This window comes from Manis pentadactyla, chromosome 12 (genome assembly GCF_030020395.1).
Source record: "Manis pentadactyla isolate mManPen7 chromosome 12, mManPen7.hap1, whole genome shotgun sequence".
NCBI lineage: Eukaryota > Metazoa > Chordata > Mammalia > Pholidota > Manidae > Manis > Manis pentadactyla.
This window is the reverse complement of record NC_080030.1, coordinates 14,616,401-14,637,215: the sequence shown is the minus strand read 5'-3', so window position 1 is coordinate 14,637,215 and position 20,815 is coordinate 14,616,401. Positions and strand designations below refer to the sequence as shown.

The window sequence follows — 20,815 nt, the reverse complement described above, 5'->3', positions numbered from 1 at the left end:
TTTAAGTGAGCAGCCTTCAGGATGTGCATGGTCAGATTTGGTATATATAGTTTTCATATCCAAAAAAAAAAAAAAAAAAAACCTGCAAAGATCTACTTCACTCCCACCCTTTCTGCGGCTCTTTTTCATGAAGCATCAGCAGCTCCAGGAGTGGCCCAGATTAGGTGCTAAGACCCTCACTAGGCTCTTCAAACGCTCAGGTGCAACGAAGCAGAAGCGTGCCGGTTACCTGAAGCATGTCAGTTTGTGCTGCGGCAGGGCCTCGTAGCTCTCGAAGCCAGACTCATTGGCATCAAAGATGGACAGTCTCTCATTTGTCAATAGCTGTGGCTCATCCACCTGAGGGATGGGGACCGTGAGGCCGATGCACAAGAGGCAGCAGACAAGGGGCGGGGAACAGAGCTGGGACTCACAGCGTCGGCGGGGTGCTGCTCGTACTTGAGCTCGGGGTCGTCCAGGTACTGTCCGCACTGAACACACCGCGGCGGGTGGGTCTGTGGGCGGAACACAGGCAGCGCTCAAAGAGCCGCTCCAGCGCGCCCACTGGTGCTGCACCACCGGCTTCACTCCCAGCTGCTCGCTTACCTTAGAGGACATTACTGTTTTGGTTCGAGCCATTTTTTTCTCAGTTCTGGGAACAAAGCATGAGGCGGGTTTTTGCTTTTTACTCCATTTCAGCACATATTAGAATCTACCGTCAGTTATATCTCGCCCACCCAACACAGATGAGCGCCCCTGGCCGCATGGGAGCAAGGTGCTAGTCAGACTGTCTACCACATGGAGGCGGCCCTCCTCACACAGCGGTCCTGGAGCCTCTGGGCTCGTGGACCTGACCAGACACCAAGCTAAGGCTGCTCCAGCAATTCACTAAAAACCCCTTTCCCCCACTTTCTAGAATACAAATTAGTATTATGATCTGCTTTGTATAAAGACAAAGTAAGTTCTTACAGTTCTTTGGATGTAGTTTTGCGTCTCTTCTCCTCCTAAATGGGGAAGACAAGAGGAATGAAGGGTAAAAGAGCACTTTATGCCTGGGCAATGCCTCAGAGTGAGTTTCATTGATGTGGTTACCACAAAATCTAGTCGGAGGTGGGGAGGCGGCAGGCGAAGAGCCAGGGAGCCCCGAGCCACCTCCAGTGTCTGAAGTCTTAAAACCAAATTCCTATAACCAAAGACTTCCTTAAAAGACTCAATTTTTTAAAAAAACCCTCAGCTTTCCTGTACAAATGATACTTCAAGGTATGTAAATAATTGCTGAGAGGCTATGCACTTCGTTATCCTCCCCCCACCAAATTTGTATGTTGAAGACCTAAGCCTGAATGTATTTGGGGAGAAGGCTTTTAAAGGAGGAGGTGGCTAAGGCTCGGGAGGTCAGGAGGGTGGGGCCCTGATCTGATGGGACCAGTGTCCTTATGGAGGAGGAAGACACACCCGAGCTCACCCTCCCTCCCAGCTCACACAGGGAAAGGCCACGTGAGCACAAGGGCGAGAGGGCTGCCATCAGCAAGCCGGGGAGAATGGCCTCACTGGACACTAACCCTCCTGGCACATGGCTCTTGGACTTGCAGTCTCCAGAACTGTGAAAACATAAATGTCTGCTGTTTAAACCACGCTGACTCTGACACTCCATTAGGCTGCTCAGGCTGCCATAACCCAAGAGGAGACTTCTCTCTAGAACTGTTTAGGGTAAATGCAGGAATGACAGAACTGGCTTAGCACCACTTGAAACTCCTAGTGGGACAGCAGACTTCGGCCGTGAGTGAGAACCAGCAGGTGGAAAGCAGAGGGGCCTTTACAGCGGATGCATCAGGCAGACAGTGCCTGAGCCCAGCGATCATGGGAGCACCATGAGAAGACAACCAAGTGCCCCTTCAGGTGCCCTGCAGCAGGAAGCACCGGAGACCGCCTCTGGGCGCACCTCTGGCCTGGACTCTCAGTCTGCAGACAGGGCTGGAGGAAAGGTATACATACAGTGGAGCAAATGGCAAAGTCCAGAAACCAGGAACATCTTACAGCAGCTGGTCCCTTCCACAGATTGCACATAAGAGAAGTGGTCAAACTGTCAATGAGACGGGCCGGGACCCAGACTAGCCAGGAGGAGCCTAGCAACCTTGTTTGAGGCCTGATATAAAATGTCTCCATCATTTGTTTAAACAAAAAAAATCAGGGAAATATGAACACAGACTAGATCTCAACATTGTGTTATGATGATGATATTGTGGGGATATTAAAAAAAAAGTCTTCTCCTTTTACTTCTAGTTCTGTAAGTATTTCAGCAATCTATCTGGGAGTTGTCACTCATCACCCAGGGGGGTGGGTGCCTGAAGGGGCTTGGCTGAAACACCCAGCGCCATGTGCTGAATTGCTGAAGGCTGGGGAGATTGCCAGGGTCTGTGACCCCCACTTCTGCCTAGTTTGGGTACGTTTGAGTGTTTCTGTAATAAAAAGTTTTACAAAAAACCACTTTGGGATGTATGAAATATGGCAGGACTGAGAACACCACCTTACCTTTTCATCCTCATCTTTTTCATCAGAAACTTGTGGTTTTACTCTTTCAGCTTCCTTTTCTTCAGGTCTCCGTTTGGCAGCTCTGGTGGGTCAACAGATACATGCCAGGTATTAGAACAGAAAACTATGCTGCCAACTCACACCAAAAATGCCTCTCTAGTGAAGCAAAATATTCAGACTGGATCTGGGGACCAGACTCTTTCTTCCCATCCAGAAAAGGAGGCCCCTTTGTCAAAACGGCTCTATTGGCATTTTGCTAACCCATAATCCTAAAACAAGGCCTCAGAAGCCCCATGGCACCCCCAGATGTGGGACCTGATGGAAGGCACTGGACACTCAGTCTGCACAGTATGCAGACACACACGACTGCACGGCGACAGCACGGCCATGGGAATGGCAGGAGTTACGGGGTTAAGGGGCCCAGAGTATGATTTCTTGTCCAACACTGCCCAAACTGATCCAACGTCCCAGCTGCGCCCACTCTGTCAGGAGGCTGACTGGTCAAGTCCACACTGTTACAAGTCTCTACAGCAGCTGTTTTGGTGAATAAAATTACACAAAACACAGCACGAAAGCACGAGCACGTGAGCACTTACAGATCTTTGGATTGACTTCTGTACCTCTTTTCATCCTGAGATGGGGAAGTGGGGGTAGAGAGAGAAAGGGGAGGAAAATTAGCTTCTGAGAAAGAATGAGACAAAGCCCCAGAGTATCAGTTAATGACCACAGCACTGGGGAACTAGGGAACGGGAGAGTCTAGCGGGTCTACAGGGTAGACACAAGACTTCAAATTTTTAACTCAGTTCCCTACCCCCTACAAACAGGAGTTGACCAGGAGTTAGCAAACCGTTTCTGTAAAGGGCCAGAAAACAAAACATTTTCAGATTTGCAACCCACACAGTCTGTGTCACCACTCCACCTTGTAGCACCAAAGCAACCAGAGGCAATACATAAATGAAAAGGCCTAACTGTGTTCCCATAAAACTTTAAAAAACAGGCAGAGGGCCGGATTTGGCGTATGGGCCACAGTTTGCCAACCCCCATCCCAGGAAAGCTCAAGGTAAGAGGGAATATTAGAGTGAATATTTTGCTTATGTCAGCCAAACGGACTCGAGTTCCATCTGGTCAGGGTGGAGATATTCTACAGACAGGCACTGGGGTAGCAGGGGAAAAAAACAACAAAACTTAGGAATGTAGTATGGAAAATAGAGAAATAATAGGAATTCCCAACTTGGGCCCAACTCCTTGTTATGTACAGACAATCTAGCATCTTCTGAGTCTGCATACAAAAAAAACCACCTCTCTGGTTAAGTTTCTTTAGCTTATCTTCATTAATCTACCCATAGACCTGTTCCTTTATTAAATCAGGAAAGTCAATGAAATTAGAAAAAAAAACCCAGATGTTTGCTCCTTTTACCCTTTTCTATCATGAGGCAGGAGTGCTGGCCGTGAGGCCTAAAGCTCCTGGCAGTTTCTGAGAATGGGTGGCCTGACCCACCACTAAGATCGCTCTAGAGATCTGAAGGCATTCTGGGCAAGTGCTGGCAGTAAGGTCTGGACAGAACAGGTGAGAGACAATGAGATGTTACTACAAGCTGGAGGCAACACCAAGAGGGCCGCGTGCCACAGAACGAGAACAGATGCCCATGCCAACCAGGGTGGGAGGGAGAGCTCACAGCCGGCAAGTCCATGACCTCGGGCTCCATTCTTCAAATCACAACAGACAGAAAACCTCAGACACTAGAATGCTTCTGTGTCAGCTTCTCTTCAACAGGGACCAAACTGTTTTCAGATTCCTGTGCTGTGGCTCTGGCAGATGTGTCCCCTGCCCCAGAGCTCAAGTAGGACAGCCCTGTGGATAACCGTGCCATCTGGTGCTTCTCATGGAGGCCCAGCCCTGCTCCATGTGCAACATTTTAGGGTTTAAACATATCCACTCAGCTGAACTGGGGAAGCTAGACTCAGGACAACTTAGGAGGCTGACTGGTAAAGCAGGGCAAGCATAGCTGACACACATCAGGGCTTCTCAGTGGAGAGGATCTCAAGAGAGGCTGCTTGTCAAGGCACACAGGGTCTTACAGATCAACGAACAACTGAACATTCACCATGCATCAGGTGCCCACGTGCAGCGACGACCCCAACCCCAAGGGGCTTACCTAACTTGCCCGGAGTCACCCCATGGGCAGACAGGGCTGGATTTGAACCCAGGGCCCTGCTCCACACCATTTCTCCCAACCCAGTGGGAACCCATAATAAGGCAGAGTTAAAAAACAGATGCAATCTTTACTTTCTCGTCTCCTTCATCCATGTCCGTCTGAACGCCTGGTCTCGCCTCCCTGTCCATCTCCTCCTTCTGTCTAGGTGTTCTGTCACACAAAACAAAGCACACCGTCGGCTCCGGCACCTGACAGCACTGCAAGAAGCCCCAGTGAGGGCTTCTGCAGGTCTCCTCCCTGGAGTCAGTGCGCAGATTGCCTTTCCCACCTGAAGGGCATGTCCGCTGCGGGAAACACAAATGGCATTATGGTCTTCCGAAATGCCAAAACTTTGTATGAATGCTGCTGAGACACCAGCAGTTTAAAACAGGAAACAGACAACAGGACACAATGGTTGCTCGTGACCTGATGAGAATTCTGCCTGTCATGGAGGAAGGCAATAATCTGGCCCCGACACTGACCCTGAGTAGGTCTGGGAGAGCTGGTCTCAGGGTTTGCATCAGTGGCCCCAGAAAGCCAACTGCACACGTGGCATCTTTGCCTCCCCCTCTGCCGGGGCCCTGGGCTCACTTAGGTGATCTGCCTGCCCCATGGACTCAGGCCCTGCCTCAACGTCTGCTCCAGCCAATTGGATGGCAGAAGCTTGAAGAGTGCTTTTCACTTCCACCCTCACACTCTGCCACCGCCACCAGGGTGCACCCAGGCTGGCTGAGTTGTGGGGCATAAGTCAGCCTTGTCATCCCCACCAAGACCGGATGGCAGCCACCAAGCTGCAAACTCCAAGAGGAGCTCAAATGCTATTGCCTTAAGCCCTTGAGCTGTGGGGCAGATTGTGCCATGGTATCTTCAGAGCAACAGGTAATGGACACAGCTTTTCATTTGATACCCTCTAACTATCACCAGCCAAACTGCTTGGTTGCTCTGTGACAACCACTGAGGAAGGGCCCAGGGTCAGGATCGGCAGAATCTCAGCCTTTACTGTGGGGATCTGACCTTCCACAAGTGGAACTCACCCACCCGCTACATGTATGACTGCTACGCCTAATGCTCTGTCCAGTCCATGATCATTACCGCAACACTTATGTTAGCAATTAAGTTTCACAACAGTAAGGACAGAGGCATGTTAACTGTACTTACTGTTCTTTGGTTTGACTTCTGAGCCTCTTTTCTTCCTATATGGGGAGAAAAAATCAAGAGAGAAAAAAACTAGTCAACTTTTCCCCTTTTGGTCCTGATCTTTCTACTGAAGTATTCCATGGAAATAGTAATCTAAACTGATCCTCCAATCTAGCTGATGGAAGTAAAGACTGTCTACCTTCAAGACAGCAAATGTTTTCTGATGGGCTAAGTAGGTAGGAAATTAAAGAAGTCTTAGGAAACAGTTCCTCGATCACCTGTCACAAGGGAATGCTGATGAATCTCACAGATGATGGCTTTCTACCAAAACCAGCAATCTGTAATACAGCAGGTGGCTCAGTCCGAACAACTGCTCCGTCTCAAACACAGGGCATTGCTTTGAGCCCAAGTTTAAAGAGCTACACACACCTGTCCAGAACACCACCCAAGGTGAATTCAGCCTCGGAAACTCCACCTGTTTTGCAGAGACCACAGAGGTTGATGATGTTAAGAGAAGAAACATATCACAGACCTTCCTGTTACAAGAAGAGGTCCTCGGAGTCTGGGCACAGCCCAGGGATTTCAGTCTCACCCAAAGCTACTCCTTTGGAGGGTGGTAGTCAAGTTCGCTGAATGGGACACATCTCGACTGTTAACTGCTGCCTCATTTTAACTAGTATCCGGGTAGGAAAGTTGATCAACTAAAGGCTGGCTTTAAGTACCACGTAGTTCAAGGATTATTGTCCACTTTAGCAGGTCCCCCACTGGAGCAAAACTAATGGACACCAATCCTTTGACCAGCTCCCAGGGAAGGCACTCACCCCCCATTCGAGTTGGTAAGAAGCTTCTGATCGATGTCTTAACATAAATCAAAACTGAAACAGAGCCTACTATTGCTCCATCACCTGTGACAGCCCAACGTGAGCAATGTGTCACACGGGGCCGTGCTGCCTGATGGCAAAGCCAGTATCGGATCCTCATTCCCTCTCTACCCACTCAGGGGGGTTCAAGTGTTAGCTCTGTACTTCACAACCTGAAACTCTAGTTTTACAAAGGAGATGCAGGTCTGGGGAAAGCCTGGTCTAACCTCACTGTTCAGAATGCCACTTTCTATCTGGACAGTGCTACAAAGTTTTAGCACCTCACGAGGGTGAAAGTTACATTTCCACAAAGGCCTAATGAGTGAGAGGCAGGCAAGCGAGGGGACAGACTGACCCCCAGGCCTACATGCATGTACCATCACCAGAGCTGTGTAACCCACCTTCCTCATGAGGAAGCCACAGAAAAATGAGTTTGAGAAGTGTTTTGGCCAAAGGCAAAGTGGCTTTGACCATCAGGGGAAGCCACTCTGTTCTCACATGCTCCCTAGCCCATGACCCTCCCCTAGGACCAGCCGGGAACTGGGAGATGAAGGCAGAATTGACAGACTTGGGGGTGGCTGGGCCTTACTTTCTCATCTCTGTCTTCCTCTTCCTCCGTGTATGGTCCTGGTTTTACTCTTTCCAGTTCTGCAGCAGGGAGCGGTCTAGAAACTCTGTCAAGCAAAAATCACACACCCCCAATGGGTGACTTTCCCAGACTCATCCCCAGGAAGCTGTCTGGATGTGGTGCTCCCTGCAACCCCAGAAAGCAGCCTTCATCCTCAGGAGCCCCGAAAGGCACAGGCTACTTTAACATGTAATATTTAGATGAACTTGAAATCCAGTTCTGTTAACAGCTGCCAGGGGCCCTCAGTTTACCCTTTGCAATGAGGAGAAGTCTACCTGAACCAAAGGATAACAGTCTGACCCCAAATTCAGCAGCCTCAAGTTATCTATGGTTGCCAGGGCAACCGACAATAAAGTTCTCCAGAACTTTTCCAAAAAGTCACTGTAGTAATTAAGATTATATATTGCCCAGAACAAGGTGTATTAATTGTTCTTACGGTTCTCCGGGCGTGACTCGACGTCTCTTTTCCTCCTAGGTAGAAAGGGAGGAAGACAAGAAGGTTCATTTCAAAAGAACATCAAAATCAAGAGCCTGAGTCAGAGTATTAAATGGGGGTAAATTACATTTGGTGGGGTCAGAAAAGGTTACATCCTTTCATACTGTTTCTAACAGTACAGAATATACTGGGGGCACTCTGGGCTTAGGGGAGAAGATGTGGGCAGCTGTCGTTCTGGTAAGATACCCCACCACCCTCAGAACCAGGAAGGGGCCCAGCACGTCTGCAAACGAGAGACGGTCTAGTGACACCCCATCAAAGAACAAAAGGTCCTCCACCTCACGTCAGGAATGCTTTGACGTTAGGGGGGAAAAAAAGCCATAGTCTTTTGGGGTTTACATAGGAAGTGATGACGACAAGCTAAACTGGACCCCCCCCCCCCACCAAGCTCTTGTAGGCTGAAGGCCCCAGTAGATGCTCCTGAGTCCGGGACACATACACACACACGTGAAAATGAGAAGTCTGGGTTTTACTGTTGTATTACACGTATGGTAGATGTTACCACTGGAGAAATCACCCAGAACCTTTCTGTACTGTATTATATGGAAAATATACATTAAAAAATCCGTATTCATATGTATGCAAAATTCTCCTCCCAATGGCCTTCTGATTTGAGCTGCCACATCAGCTCTTCCTGGGTCTCCAGCCTGTTGACCTGTACTGCACTTAGACTTGCCAGCCTCCAGCACATGAACCAGTGACTCAAAATTAATCTCCTACATATGTACAGGCACCCTATTGCTCTTGGATAACCCTAATGAAGACTTCATAATATACTAATAATATATACACACACATATGTAATCTGGACAATACAGAAGAAACTGATGAATGCCTGCTTCTCAAAAGGCAAACTGGAAGTTCAGGGGGAGAGGGCGCCTATGCATCAAACATCCTTTTGTACTGTTTGATAAGTTCACCAAATGCACGTAATAAAAACAGGTTTTTAAAACATGGTAAATTCTCAAAACTTGAAACTGCCTGAAGGAAGATTTTCTCTGTGTTACTACTAATTTGGCCAGTCCATTTGATGGCACCGATTTGGCATACTGAGTCAGACTCTAGCATCTTGGAATAAACGATGTTTTGACAAGTGTCTGTTCACCCAGCCCCAAAGGCTCACACACTGCCCGTGAAATGGCTTCCTGCTTGGGACACAGTGTTCTCCTGGGTTTTAGAAGCCAGATGAAAACGCTGTGTAAGCTTCCAAAAGGTTAGTGCATAGCAAACAACTCTGAAACTGGTGCATGTGCAGAAACAGGGGTGTCAGCGTCACGAATACCAGCTTGCATCCATTCTAGGAGGCAAGAGACCCAGCCAGACTTGAACAAGCTGTTGTTTCCCACTCAACAGTGGGGAGACTGACTAAATCCAACTACACATAGCTGAGCAGAGGTCATGAACAGTGACACCTAGTTTCTAGGAATAAAATGAGAGTTAATGTGTCTTACACAGGAGGTCCAGCTTACCATGTGATAGTGGTGGTCCGGTGACCCTAGTGAACCCTTAGTCCAGTGCTTCTCACCCAGGGTAATTCTGCCCCCCAGGGGACATCTGACAATGTCTGAAGATGATCTGGGTCACCACAACTGGGAGGGGTGAGGGGAATACTACTGGCAATCCTGAGTAGAGGTCAGGATGCTGCTAAACACTACATCGCACAGGATCCCCCACATACAGCAAAGGATTCTCCGGCCCCAAAGGGCAATCATGTCATTGTTGAGAAACTCTGCCTTAGTGCAAGCCATGGATGATTGCCTCTACCAGACAGCAGCAAGGCATGTATCACTGCACGTGAGCTGACAGGTTTACACAGCTGACCCTGCAGCAGAACGGTGAAAATCAGCACGTGCCCAGCTGGCACCAAAGGCACAGCCCTCCCTATGGCACGGGGCAAAGTACCAATGCGGATGAATAGTTTCTGCATTGGAGGCTTGCAGCAAGCCACCAGTTTTCTAACCTAAAAAAAGTCTACACGGCTTTACTACACTACTTTTAACAACTGTGTAATTCTCTGCTTTTCCATGCAGCAAAGGAGCTTATCTGACATCAGAAGCAAAGGCTTTAAACATGTCACATCTGTGGTTTCACTGACACACATCTTGTCAGCTGGGAAGGCAGGAACGGAGACAGGAGGTAACCGATTCTGTAAGTGCCGGGGCTGCCTTGCTCTCACGGTGACCCCGTCGTACTGCCCTGGCTCCAGGGCTAAGTTCTACCACCTGTCAGTTGCTCCAGGCCCATTTAGACAGGCCAAATGTGAAGTCACAATTACCACCAAGCGGACCAAAACAAGGCAGAGTGAAGAAACCCGAAAATGCCAGCCCTACCTGGTCTTTTTCTTCTTCATCGACAGAGTCATCTGGTTTCACCCTGTCAGGCTCCTCCTCGGGTTTCCTTTTGGCAGGACTGTCACACAGGAAAGCCACCTGTTAGCTCAACCAGGCCCTGGACCTCTAGTGGGCATGAAACGATGTGTAAGCCTTCCTACCAAAAGCACCCTCTTTAGGACAGACTCGGGGCACAGATGCCATCTTCCCTCCAAGGGGAAGCCCTCCCTGCCAGGGGGCTGATGGAGGCTTCAAGTTTAATGTTGGAATGATGGGTTTAAAATATTGCTACCTTACAAAACCTAAGAAATCTTGAATCTAGACTTGACCAAAACTCCTAGTATCACAGAATAGATACCACATGCCTCTGATGGAAGGACACAGCACCATCTGTGGAGAAGCCTCAAAAAATAATAAAGCTGGAATCAGATCACACTTTCACACCTACCGGTTTACAGGCAACTTGAGACAAGGGAACACATTACCCACCACAAGGATGCCATCAGCCAGATCTAGAAACCCTATTGGGCAAATGAGCTAATTTTCTCAAATAAATGGCAAGAAAATAAGAGGACAGGAAGCTGTCATCTGAAAGGCTTAAGGAACAAGACACCAAATGCATTTGTCTGCCACGTGTACAGAAATGGGAACACTAGCTATTTATTAACGGATAATAAGGAATTATTAGGCTTTACAAGGCACAAAAAGTTAGTTGTGTCTTGTCTTTTTAAAGAGACCATTTGCTGTTAGCAATTATAGCAAAATTTGAATTAAGAACAATCAAGAAAAGACTGGCCTCATCAGCTAGAAATATAATGAAATATTTATGGATGAAATAACATGTCTGATTTGTTTCAAAGTAACCCAACTGTGGACACAGAGTGTATGGGGTACAGATGACATGGTACCTGGGTGAGGGGTGCTTAGGGGTTCATTTTACTATCCTGGCTAATTGTGTGTACACCCAAAGTTGCTATAATAAGAGTAAGAACAGACGAGGTCTTCAGAAATGCTGTTCAAGAATGGCTACTGAACAAAACTACAAGATGTGAACCCATGCAATGAAGAAGTCAGAACGGCTAAGTCCCACCCCACTGGATTCCATTCCCGTTTTACCAGAACAGTTGGCCCCTAGGAAAGGCAGCTGTCCGGGCATTATATACTGACCCCCTTGCGAAGTGAGACGTGATCGTGGTCTGCCTGGCAGTTTGCCTGGTAATCCTGGGGCTAGACGAGACTTCGGCTGTGCAAAGAGAGAAAGAAACAAAACTAGTATGGAAAGAAGTCCACAGGCGATGCATGGCTCTTCAGCATTGTCAAGCTAGAGCAGAAAACCTGGGCTCTGAGGATGGAGTATCCTTCCCTGCTTCTAATCAACCGCCATCCGCATCAAGTCAGAATGAGCACCTGCCAGTGGCCGAGCCATTTCCCACCAGCTCTTATTTGAGGGGCTGCACCCTGAACCAGAAAGGGAAGTAGAACCTCTCCCGACAGTATCAGAAGATGAAGTGGCCAAGAAGCTAACCTGAGCTCAAGTTCCATGCTCTTGTGTATTTTTAAAAATTCAGAAGAGTTGCTCTGCCTACAAAGTGGGAAGGCATCTAAGAGTCAACGTTCCACTTAAAGAAGCACGTATCTTAGAAGCAATAAGTATTAGTGGCTCCTGTCATTTTCATCTCATAAATTTAGCCACAGGTTGGGGTCAACTGCTCTGTGCTTGGCCAAAGACAAAATTCCAAGATGCACACATCTAAGCAAGGTAGGAAGTCTACACAAGAAACCAACCAGGAAGTACTACTCAGGGGGCCCCAGGGCTCCAAGTGTGGCTGTGGGCTTAGGGGCTTCCGGCCTCCGGCAAGGTTAAACAAAGGCTCTTACATGTTGCCTCGCTGTCCGACTTGCTTCTTCTGGGCAGGTAAAGTTTGGAAACGGGTTTGGGGGATTTGTTTTCCTCTGCCATTCCCACTCTGCGGTCCTCACCACTTGTCTGGCTCCCGTTTTCTAGACATCCATTCACTTCCCGGCTGAGAGCATGAGCTCCGTTCTCCAAGGACAAATCTTTATTTAAAAGGGATTTGACTTTAGCCAGGTAGCCCTCCTACAGCAGGAAAGGATAATTTAAGTAGCAGTGAATGTAAACAAGCGGCAATAAGAGAGTAAGTAAGGAGACACGCGTTTCCTTTATAACTATGGAGGAACAAGGAGAGCTAGGGGTTGGTTATTCTGCCTCCCGGGTCAAAGACAAGTCACACGGGCGGAGCTGTTTGCTAGAGGCTGGGAGGCCACTCACCGACTTACCTCCGATAATTCTTCTTTATGTAATTTGGTTTCCAAGTCACATAATTGGTTCTTTATTTCTGTTTGCAGAAACTCATGCAAGAGATTCAGTTTCTCCTTCACACATTCCTAAAGGAAGGATATAGGTTTAGACGGCCCCACATTCCCAAGCTATTAACTAGTAAATTAATACACAGGTGATCAGGCTGCCTGGTCACAGAACAATGACTGAATGGCAGGCAAGGCTGATGGGGCCCAAAAACACCAAAATGGTCACAAAATACATTGTGACGTTTCCATTAAGATAACATCACACCACTTCCAATGTGGTGGAAAATGGAAAGATTAGAGGTGAGATAGGGACATAATGCTGAATGAGAACAAAAAGTGTGCTTTGGAAAACAGTACGACCAGAACAAGTTACAATTCAGAACTGATGGTTTGGAACCTAGATGGGTCACCAAAAGTCAACTAACATTGACAGCATATTCACACAGCACACTGAACAAGAAAGAGAAGCCACAGTACTCTCCAAACTTTCTGGAAAAGAGCCAATTCCACTTAAACTTTTTATGAGCCTCAAATGAGGTGTCAAACAGTCACATTTGGTAATGAAAAAAAAAAAGTTTTTTTTTAAGGTGGAGATTACCTTTTCCGTTAAGCTATCTCTTTCCAAATCTTTGAGCCTGAGAAAAGAAATGGGAGAAAGAAACATTTGTTAAGCAACTTTACCTGGAAGGATATCACAGTTCTCAAGAACACTGGAGATAAAATTTGATGTATGAATGTTAGAAAAAAATACGGTGGGTCTCCCTCCACCCAGCGCACCATCTAGAACACCTACTGTAAAGCCTACACATTCAGAAGTCATTTGCTATATGAATGAGGTCCCCCGTTTTGGAGGATAGTTTTTTGGATGGTGAGAAATGACAGGAGCCCCAAACAGAAAACACAGTTATTTTGCAAGGTGCGGGCAAAGGAGAAGCAGGTCACACTGTTGGGGTCCTTCCATAAGTAGGATGATCTACAAGTGCCCTTCTTCCCATTGGGTCTGACCAGAGCCCACAAACGGCACACGCTGCAGGCTGGTTGGTATTAGGATGGATGGGCCGGGGCCACATGATGCAGTGGGGAACAGTCAGCGAACACCCCTAAGGCCTGAGTGAGGGGGTGGCAATATTCTCACGGGGAATGTAAGGAATGGGGGCGTCATGGCAGCAGAGGTGTCCAGGCACTGGAGGAGATGGCTTAAGTTAGAAAAGTTGGCGGCACCTCACAGGAGAGCTTTTCCTTCAGGAGGTTTGCACCTGATCGTTCAGGAGGGAAGAACTGTCATGAGTTTGGCGGGAGAATCCCGGTCTGATTTGATTAGTGTCTTGCCTCTTTTGGGGAAAGGGGGAAAACAGTGTAAAGGAACAAGAACAGAAGACACGGAAGAAAGGGAGGCAAGCAGGCAGGCAGCTGTTGTAGCCTGGATGCAGGCTGTAGGCAGGGGGTGGGAACAGGTCTAACAAGCTAGGCAAGCACCTGGCAGGGAAGAGGCTCCGCAATCTCTGGACCCTCCCACACAGCACCGACACAGACTAGGGACCCAGTTACCACAAGCCCAAAAGGCAGGAGCAAAGCTCCTCCAAGCTGGCCTTTCCAGAGGGCAAGTGCAAGAGGCAAAGCCAGGGACACCAGCCAGAGGCTTTGCTAGACCAATACGGCAGCTGCTCCAGTGCACGTGGACCCTGCTTCGGGCTTCAGTCACTCCTCACATCTGTGGACATCTACTGTGTGCCGGGCCTTTTCCAGACCATGAGCTGGGTGAGTGGCCCCAGGTGCTGCCAGGCAGGATGGGTGGTCAGGAAAAGTCTTTGTGTGGAAAAGGCACTCAGCAAACTGCAGATACACTATATATGTAATATACTATATATACTACCACTGTAACTTAGACTCAGGAAGATTCGAAACCAAGCTTTTCAGAAGCACATGGAGCCCCTTCCAGGCTCATTTATCATTGTGCTAACACGGCTGCCCTTCTCTGTTGAGTACTGCACCTGGTCCTTCACCTCCGTTTCTAGTCGGCTTGGCTGCAACTGTAAAGCAGACGAGAGGTGGCATCACCCGTTTTCCTGGAAGGGGTGGCCTCTTCCGTTTAAGAAGGGTTACCTGAGGCAATTTCCAGCCTCAGGCTCAGGTAGAAAAGTCATTCCACCCTCTAAGTCATTTAAGGCTCCCTGAAGCCGGTTAAACAGCTGCAGAGCTCAGCACTCCCAGCCCATGGCGCACGTGTGCAAGTATGACAGGACATCTGCCTTCTTGGTCCTTCCACTTGGGAACAGTGGTAGGACACGGCTCCTACACCGACTGTGTCCTGGCAGAACACGCCTCCTACCTGGACTGCCTCCTGCCATCTCCTCAGGTGTTAAGGATGATGTGCAGTGGACTGAAGCCCATCAAGGGGCCCTTTCCACAGTGCTGACACCTCCTATGTTTGGGCACCAGACAGATCTGTGGCCTGAATTCTTTCAAGCTTTCCTACAAACTTTGTTTCTCTCCACCTGGCTAACTATCCCAGAAGTTGGAAGGCCTAAAATGGCTTACCCCATGGAGACTGGATTTAACCTGCCTGATGGGAGCCCAATGCAGGCACTGAGAAGCCAGGGACGTGGCAGGAAGGAGGCCGGGTAGGGTATCCCTCCTGACACCCAGGCTCGCACCGAAGAGGCCAGCCCTTCCAGGACAATGGGCGACACCACCTCTTGTCTGCTTTACAGTCACAGCCAAGCAGACTAGAAACAGAGGTGAAGGACTAGGTGGAGTACTCACAGAAAAGGGCAACCGTGTTATTAGTGATAAAGCCTTAGCTCCCTTCCAGCCCAGGATCCCACGAGCCATTCCTAGTTGCTTCCCTCAGAGAGTAGTCCCCCAAGGGAAATCACTCACACTCACACACTCATACACACATGAAGGACTAAGGCAGATAAGATTCAAATCCGAGGGCTTCTGAAGAGAAACGGGATGGATGTCGTGAAGAAGGAGGGTCTAGGGGATGAGAGAGCTCGGAGGTAACTGGGCAGAAGGAGCCACCTGAACAGAACACAGCGGGGAAGAAACTCACACCAGCCAGGACAACACAGGGTTAGGGAAGGCAGGTGCAGAGACGGGAGGCTGGGCGCCAGTCTGAGGGACATGAGCAATGTCAGGCTAAAAATCATGGGTTTTGTTCCACAGTTACAAGACACTGACGGAGTGGTGCGGGAGGTGGAGCCCCAGTTGTCTGAGCCATGCTTTAGGGAAATCAATCCAGCAGAAACACATGATATAGATTAAGTAGAGTGACTTAGCATCTTGCAATCTTCTTCCGAACATCCTCAACTAGAAATGCTGGCCTATAATACGGTTTAGCAGCAGGAGTGGAGGCCATGCTAAAGAAGTTACAAAGCTTTGCTAACTCTGCCTCTGGGAACTGGCTGCATGGGGGTGCAGTAGGGCTATCTGAGATGGGAGCTGTGGCAGGCAAGATAAGGGACCCCTCCGACCCCCAAAGATGTCCATGTCCTAATTCCCCAGACTCTGTGACTGTGTTACCTTACACGGCAAAAGGGACTTGCACATGGGATTAAGGTTGCAGCCCTTGAAATGCTGAGATTATCCTGGATTATCTAGGTGGACCCAATCTGATCACTCAAATCCTTAAGAACAGAACCTTTCTAGCCTCATCTCAAGAGAGATGTGACCACAGAAGGGTCAGGGAGCAATGTGAGATGAGAACTGGCTTTGTTGGCTTTAAAATGGAGGAAGGGAACTACAAACCAGGGGATGCTGTCGCCTCCAAAATCTGGGAATGGCCCTCAGCTTTGAGCCAGCCAGAGAGGGACCTCAGTCTTACAACCACAAGGAACTGAATTCTGCCAACAACCTGAAAGAGTAAGAAACAGATTCTCGCCTACAGCCTTAGAAAGGAATGCAGCCTGCTAACACTTTTAATTTAACCCAGTGAGACCCACACCAGATTTCTGACCTACAGAACTCAAAGATAACAAATTTATGTTTTAGTTAAGCCACTAAGATGGTAGTGATTTATGGCAGCAATTGGAAACTAATACAGTATCAGAAACTCACTTTTTGGTGGGAATAAGAGCAAGCAGGCCATGAGTTTTAGCAGTGACATTTCAGTGAACCGTCATTATCTAGATGGCCGTTCAGCAGCTAGAAATCCGAACTGGCTCTCAAGACAGGCATCGAAATCGGGAGGTAGCCATCTCCAGCTGGCACCCCAGAAGTGAAAATACAAGTCCTAAGACTGGAAGAGAAAAGGGTCTGGGAACGAGAGACAGAAAAGGGATGGGGGAAATCAGGGAAGAACGGCTTCCTGGTAGTAAACAACACCACAAAAGCTAAGGATACAAAGAATTAAAATGCAAGATACCAAGAGAGGAAAGAAGACAGAATACCACCTCAACTCTTAATACTTGATCAGGGGTAGGACTGGACACCTGGCACAAAAGCGTAGGCAGAAGCAGAGAGAACTAGTCCAGACTATTCTACAAGAGGCCAGGCAAACAGGCTGGCTGGAATGAAAAGCAGGCATACATCTCATCTCCACGTGGTGGACACTGCTGTATTTTAACATCTGCCTCAGGATCAGATCTGTGCTGGTGCTCTAAGTTTTCCTCCCCTAGTGGAAACGACATATACAGCTGAACACATGATAAGCAGCACAGGTGCTGCTCTGCCACAGTGACACCTCTCTGCTCAGTGAGTCTTCATGGCTCCCGGGTAGAATGGGCAGCTCCAATCCACCTTACAGATAAAGCAGCAAGAGGTTAGAGTGTAGCCATACAGCTGGCAAGTGATAGGGTGGAATTTGAACCCTGTCTGTCCGCATCTCTAGAATCCTACACTCCAGGGGAGTCCTAGGAAAGGTCAGTTTTATCCCATTCAATAACTACTCTCGGTAAGAGTCACAGTAGAGTCCAGAACTTCAGACCCAGATTAACCGAATCAAAGAATGACTAGTCAATAAGCAAGCTGTCATAATCCCATTTCCACTTTAAGTCATGTTATATCTTGGGTGTTAGATATTAGAGAGAGGGGGTGTGTCTTGCTAAAGAATCTCTAACTGTGGTTGAGAAGCCTGAACCTTAAACACCTGGTAGGGAGCCCCAAACCACCCTCCATATATACACTCAACCTCCAAAAGCCCCAGTTAGAACTGGCCTGACACAACCATAGGAAACAGGCACAGGGAAAACAGGGAAATGGCCAAACCAGCTTCACAAAGCCGGTAACTACAAAGGCTTATTGGAGGTGTGTGAAAGTTGCCAGAATCTGTGTGTGAATCCAGGCTCCATTAAAGGGGAAAGTCTGCGTGCATTTAAGAGTCTACACCACGCCAAGCTGCATATACAATGAAAAAGTCAAACATGCTCTGACCACTCACCATCACCTCCAGGGTACAAAGGCAGCATCTGGGGGGTGCACTGACAGGATTCAATACCCTCATATTGTAGGGAAAGGAGACTGTCTTTCTGAGCACAATTTCAGGACGAATGGGCGGTAGCCAGCTTGCAGAAGGGTGGGTGGAGCCCAGCCGCACACTGGGCACTCCATATGGTCTCAGGCCCTGGGAACCTAGGAGACAGCCTGCGTGGCTCGTGAGGAAAAGAGCAGCAGGAGTCAGGCAAGTGGACGAGGATTCTGGACTTCAGGCCCATGTGTACCAGACAGCGTATGGGGCAGGGAAACCACTGGATCCACTTAAGTCATAGGGGATCACAGTTTCCACTTACAGAAAAGACTGGAGTGGCAACAGGAAGACAAATCTGAGGCCACTGCTTTTTCTGTACATATGACAGCAGTTTGGACAGAGTAAGAAAAATCAAGTGGAAAAATGTGGTTTGTCCTGAAAGCCATGATTTTTAGAAGATGTAGGGTATATTATACTTTAAAAAAAAGAAAAATAGTTAGCGACTTGAAAGCCCAAACATTGAAAATACTTTGTGGTATCATTACGTATCTAATGGAACTACATGTTCAAAAAAGAAGCTGCCATATGAACACAAGTTAGCAGAAGTGACAGAATGAAAAATGAGGACCAGGCCTAATTTTGTTCCTAGAGTATTCTACTAGACTTTTCTAATTGATAAATCAAGAATTGTTGTACCTGTTTGCAAATCTAAGGGTGTGCTGCATGCCATGTCAACGTATGTATTTTGTACCCTGAAATTCAGGATGTAAGAAAACCTGTTGTGAGAGGGTCATATACACTGACAATTTCAATGTCCATCTAAAGCAGAAACCCCCAGTAGGCAACTCTTGTTCAAAGTAATTAATATGAAACCTTCTGCAGCCTGTGTGTTTTTAAAAGGGTGAGTGGTCGACTGTAAAACTCACCTAAGAACAGTCAAATTCAGCCAAACACTTCCGCTGGCCCAGTACAACCCCTGACCTAATGGCCTGTTGGAACCCCTATCTGAAGAGAAAGGTTTTGGCAAGAAGCAGACCTTTGCAGTAATCTTTGCTTCCTCGCATCAGACAATGTCAAGTGTTTTATACAATTAGTGACTGATAAGTAGAAGTGAAAAAAGCCAACTAGATTAGCTAACAATGCTAACACGATGGGTCTGTATGTACCAGGCATATTCTCATTTAACGCAATGCCAATTTAAAGCCCATGTTAACAACCCTGGTCCGCAGCTCTAGCTTATTTATGCCACTTGCCCAACAGTCATAAACAATCCGGTACAATTAAGAGTTCTCACCGTCAGAGTTAAAAGGAATGGGCCCAAACGTCTTTGGTGGGTCTAACATGAAAGTCAGGAACTGTCATAATCCCATTTCCACTTTAAGTCATGTTTTATCTTGGGTATTAGACATTAGAGAGAGGGGGTGTGTCTTCCTAAGAATCTCTAACTGTGGTTAAGAAGCCTGAACCTTAAGCACCTGGTAGGGAGCGCCAAACCACCCTCCATACACACTCCACCTCCAAAAGCCCCAGTCAGAACTGGCCTGACAACCGTAGGAGACAAACTCAGGGAAATAGGGAAATGGCCAAACAGGGTTCAAAAATCCGGTTCAAAGTGTGCAGGCCTAGGTAAGGTTCCAAGAATTTTCAGAAAGGAAAATTGGTGCCCTTCGTGAATGAGATGCTGGAGCCCCATGGTACTGCCCGGGACCCCTGGGCATAGAATTGCTGCAGCGGGTACCCAACGTTAACCTCTGCCCCTTTCTCCCTCCAATACACACAACACTGGAAACCGCAGCCGGTTCTCCCCGGCAAGGCTTCCCTGATGCCCACGCTTCACAAAAGCTGATTTACTAGAAAGGCCCACTCTGGCTTCACGCTGCGCGAGCCCCGGTCCCACGCAGACTGCTAGGAGGGACCTTCCAGACGCTGCTTCCCCGGCAGTCCAAGATGATGCAGGAAGTCCCCCAAAGGAAGACGGGGCTCGCAAACCTGAGCCGGCCGCGCCCGGGCGCCGACTGGCGACGTCCGCCCCTGGAGGCCGCCATCAGGATGTGCTGCGCGGAGGGGCCGAGGGACCCCCCCCCCGAAACGCCACCGGGAGGCCGGACCGGCCCGACCCCTCGAGCGGGCCGGGGACCGGAGGTGGAGGCCGAAGTGACCGGGCCAGGGATGTCCTGGGGCTGCGGGCTACCCACTTCCTGCGCGACCAGGCTGCTCCGGGAAGGGGATCCCCAAGGGGAACCCAGAGCTTGCTATACTCCGAGGTCAGATGAGACCCCAAGTTTCTAGTCACCAAGGCTCTGTGAAGGGCCACGGCCGTTTTGGCGCCAAACGGCCAGGGGCGCGCGCGACCGGAAGTGCCACCCTGCTCGCGCCAACAGCCGCTGCTGCCGCGCCGCACCGCCGTTGCCTCCGCCGCGCCACCCCGCGCATGCGCGGCCGTCTGTCAGCGGCGGCCACGGGCTACCCGGAGAGGAGGCGACCTCCCCCAACTATCCCCAGCGCCTGCCACCCCCCGGAGTTCACGGTCCCCCGAGGCACCTACCGCCTGCGGACATCGTCGGGCAGTGAGATGGCCCGGGAGGACAGCGTGGGCACGCGGGCCGGAGCAGTGCGGGCAGGCATTTCGGAAGCTGCAGCAGAGGAGGCGGCAGCACAGGCGGCCCTGGCTTTTCGCGCGGAAACCGACGGGGAGGGGCGGTGAGCGGAGGCGGCGCGCACCATCCCAGCCTGGGCGCGGGGGAAGGCGGGACGTACCATGCGGCCAGAGGTCGTACCATGTACAGACGGATGGTGTGGAGCGGGCCGTGCACAGGGAATGCGCATGCGCGAGGTGGGCATGTAGTCCCCACCCTCGCTGAGCAGTGGGCTCGTCCAAACTCTACTGTTTGCGGGGAGCCTTGCCCGAGACCTTCATTCATTCATT

General features: G+C 49.2%; 1 protein-coding gene across 7 annotated transcripts in view; it reads right to left on the bottom strand.

Annotated features, from left to right (window-relative positions):
* The window catches only part of DNMT1 (DNA methyltransferase 1), a 40,734-nt gene extending 20,085 nt beyond the window's left edge, over positions 1 to 20,649 (bottom strand). For 4 of the 7 annotated variants that reach the window (XM_057490089.1, XM_057490090.1, XM_036903442.2 and 1 more), the window contains exons 1-16: positions 20,435 to 20,649; positions 13,081 to 13,117; positions 12,453 to 12,560; positions 12,033 to 12,252; positions 11,322 to 11,397; positions 10,155 to 10,233; positions 7,765 to 7,799; positions 7,290 to 7,374; positions 5,862 to 5,896; positions 4,796 to 4,874; positions 3,105 to 3,139; positions 2,509 to 2,590; positions 949 to 983; positions 586 to 631; positions 414 to 494; positions 230 to 339 (exon numbers count right to left, since the gene is read on the bottom strand). In XM_057490089.1, the coding sequence (XP_057346072.1) occupies positions 230 to 339; positions 414 to 494; positions 586 to 631; positions 949 to 983; positions 2,509 to 2,590; positions 3,105 to 3,139; positions 4,796 to 4,874; positions 5,862 to 5,896; positions 7,290 to 7,374; positions 7,765 to 7,799; positions 10,155 to 10,233; positions 11,322 to 11,397; positions 12,033 to 12,252; positions 12,453 to 12,560; positions 13,081 to 13,117; positions 20,435 to 20,649 (1,358 nt within the window). Of the gene's footprint in view, positions 1 to 229; positions 340 to 413; positions 495 to 585; positions 632 to 948; positions 984 to 2,508; positions 2,591 to 3,104; positions 3,140 to 4,795; positions 4,875 to 5,861; positions 5,897 to 7,289; positions 7,375 to 7,764; positions 7,800 to 10,154; positions 10,234 to 11,321; positions 11,398 to 12,032; positions 12,253 to 12,452; positions 12,561 to 13,080; positions 13,118 to 19,878; positions 20,090 to 20,434 lie in introns of those variants that run through there. The other 3 variants (XM_036903415.2, XM_036903422.2, XM_036903431.2) reach the window with 3 other exon arrangements.
* Between the last annotated feature and the right edge of the window lie 166 nt (positions 20,650 to 20,815).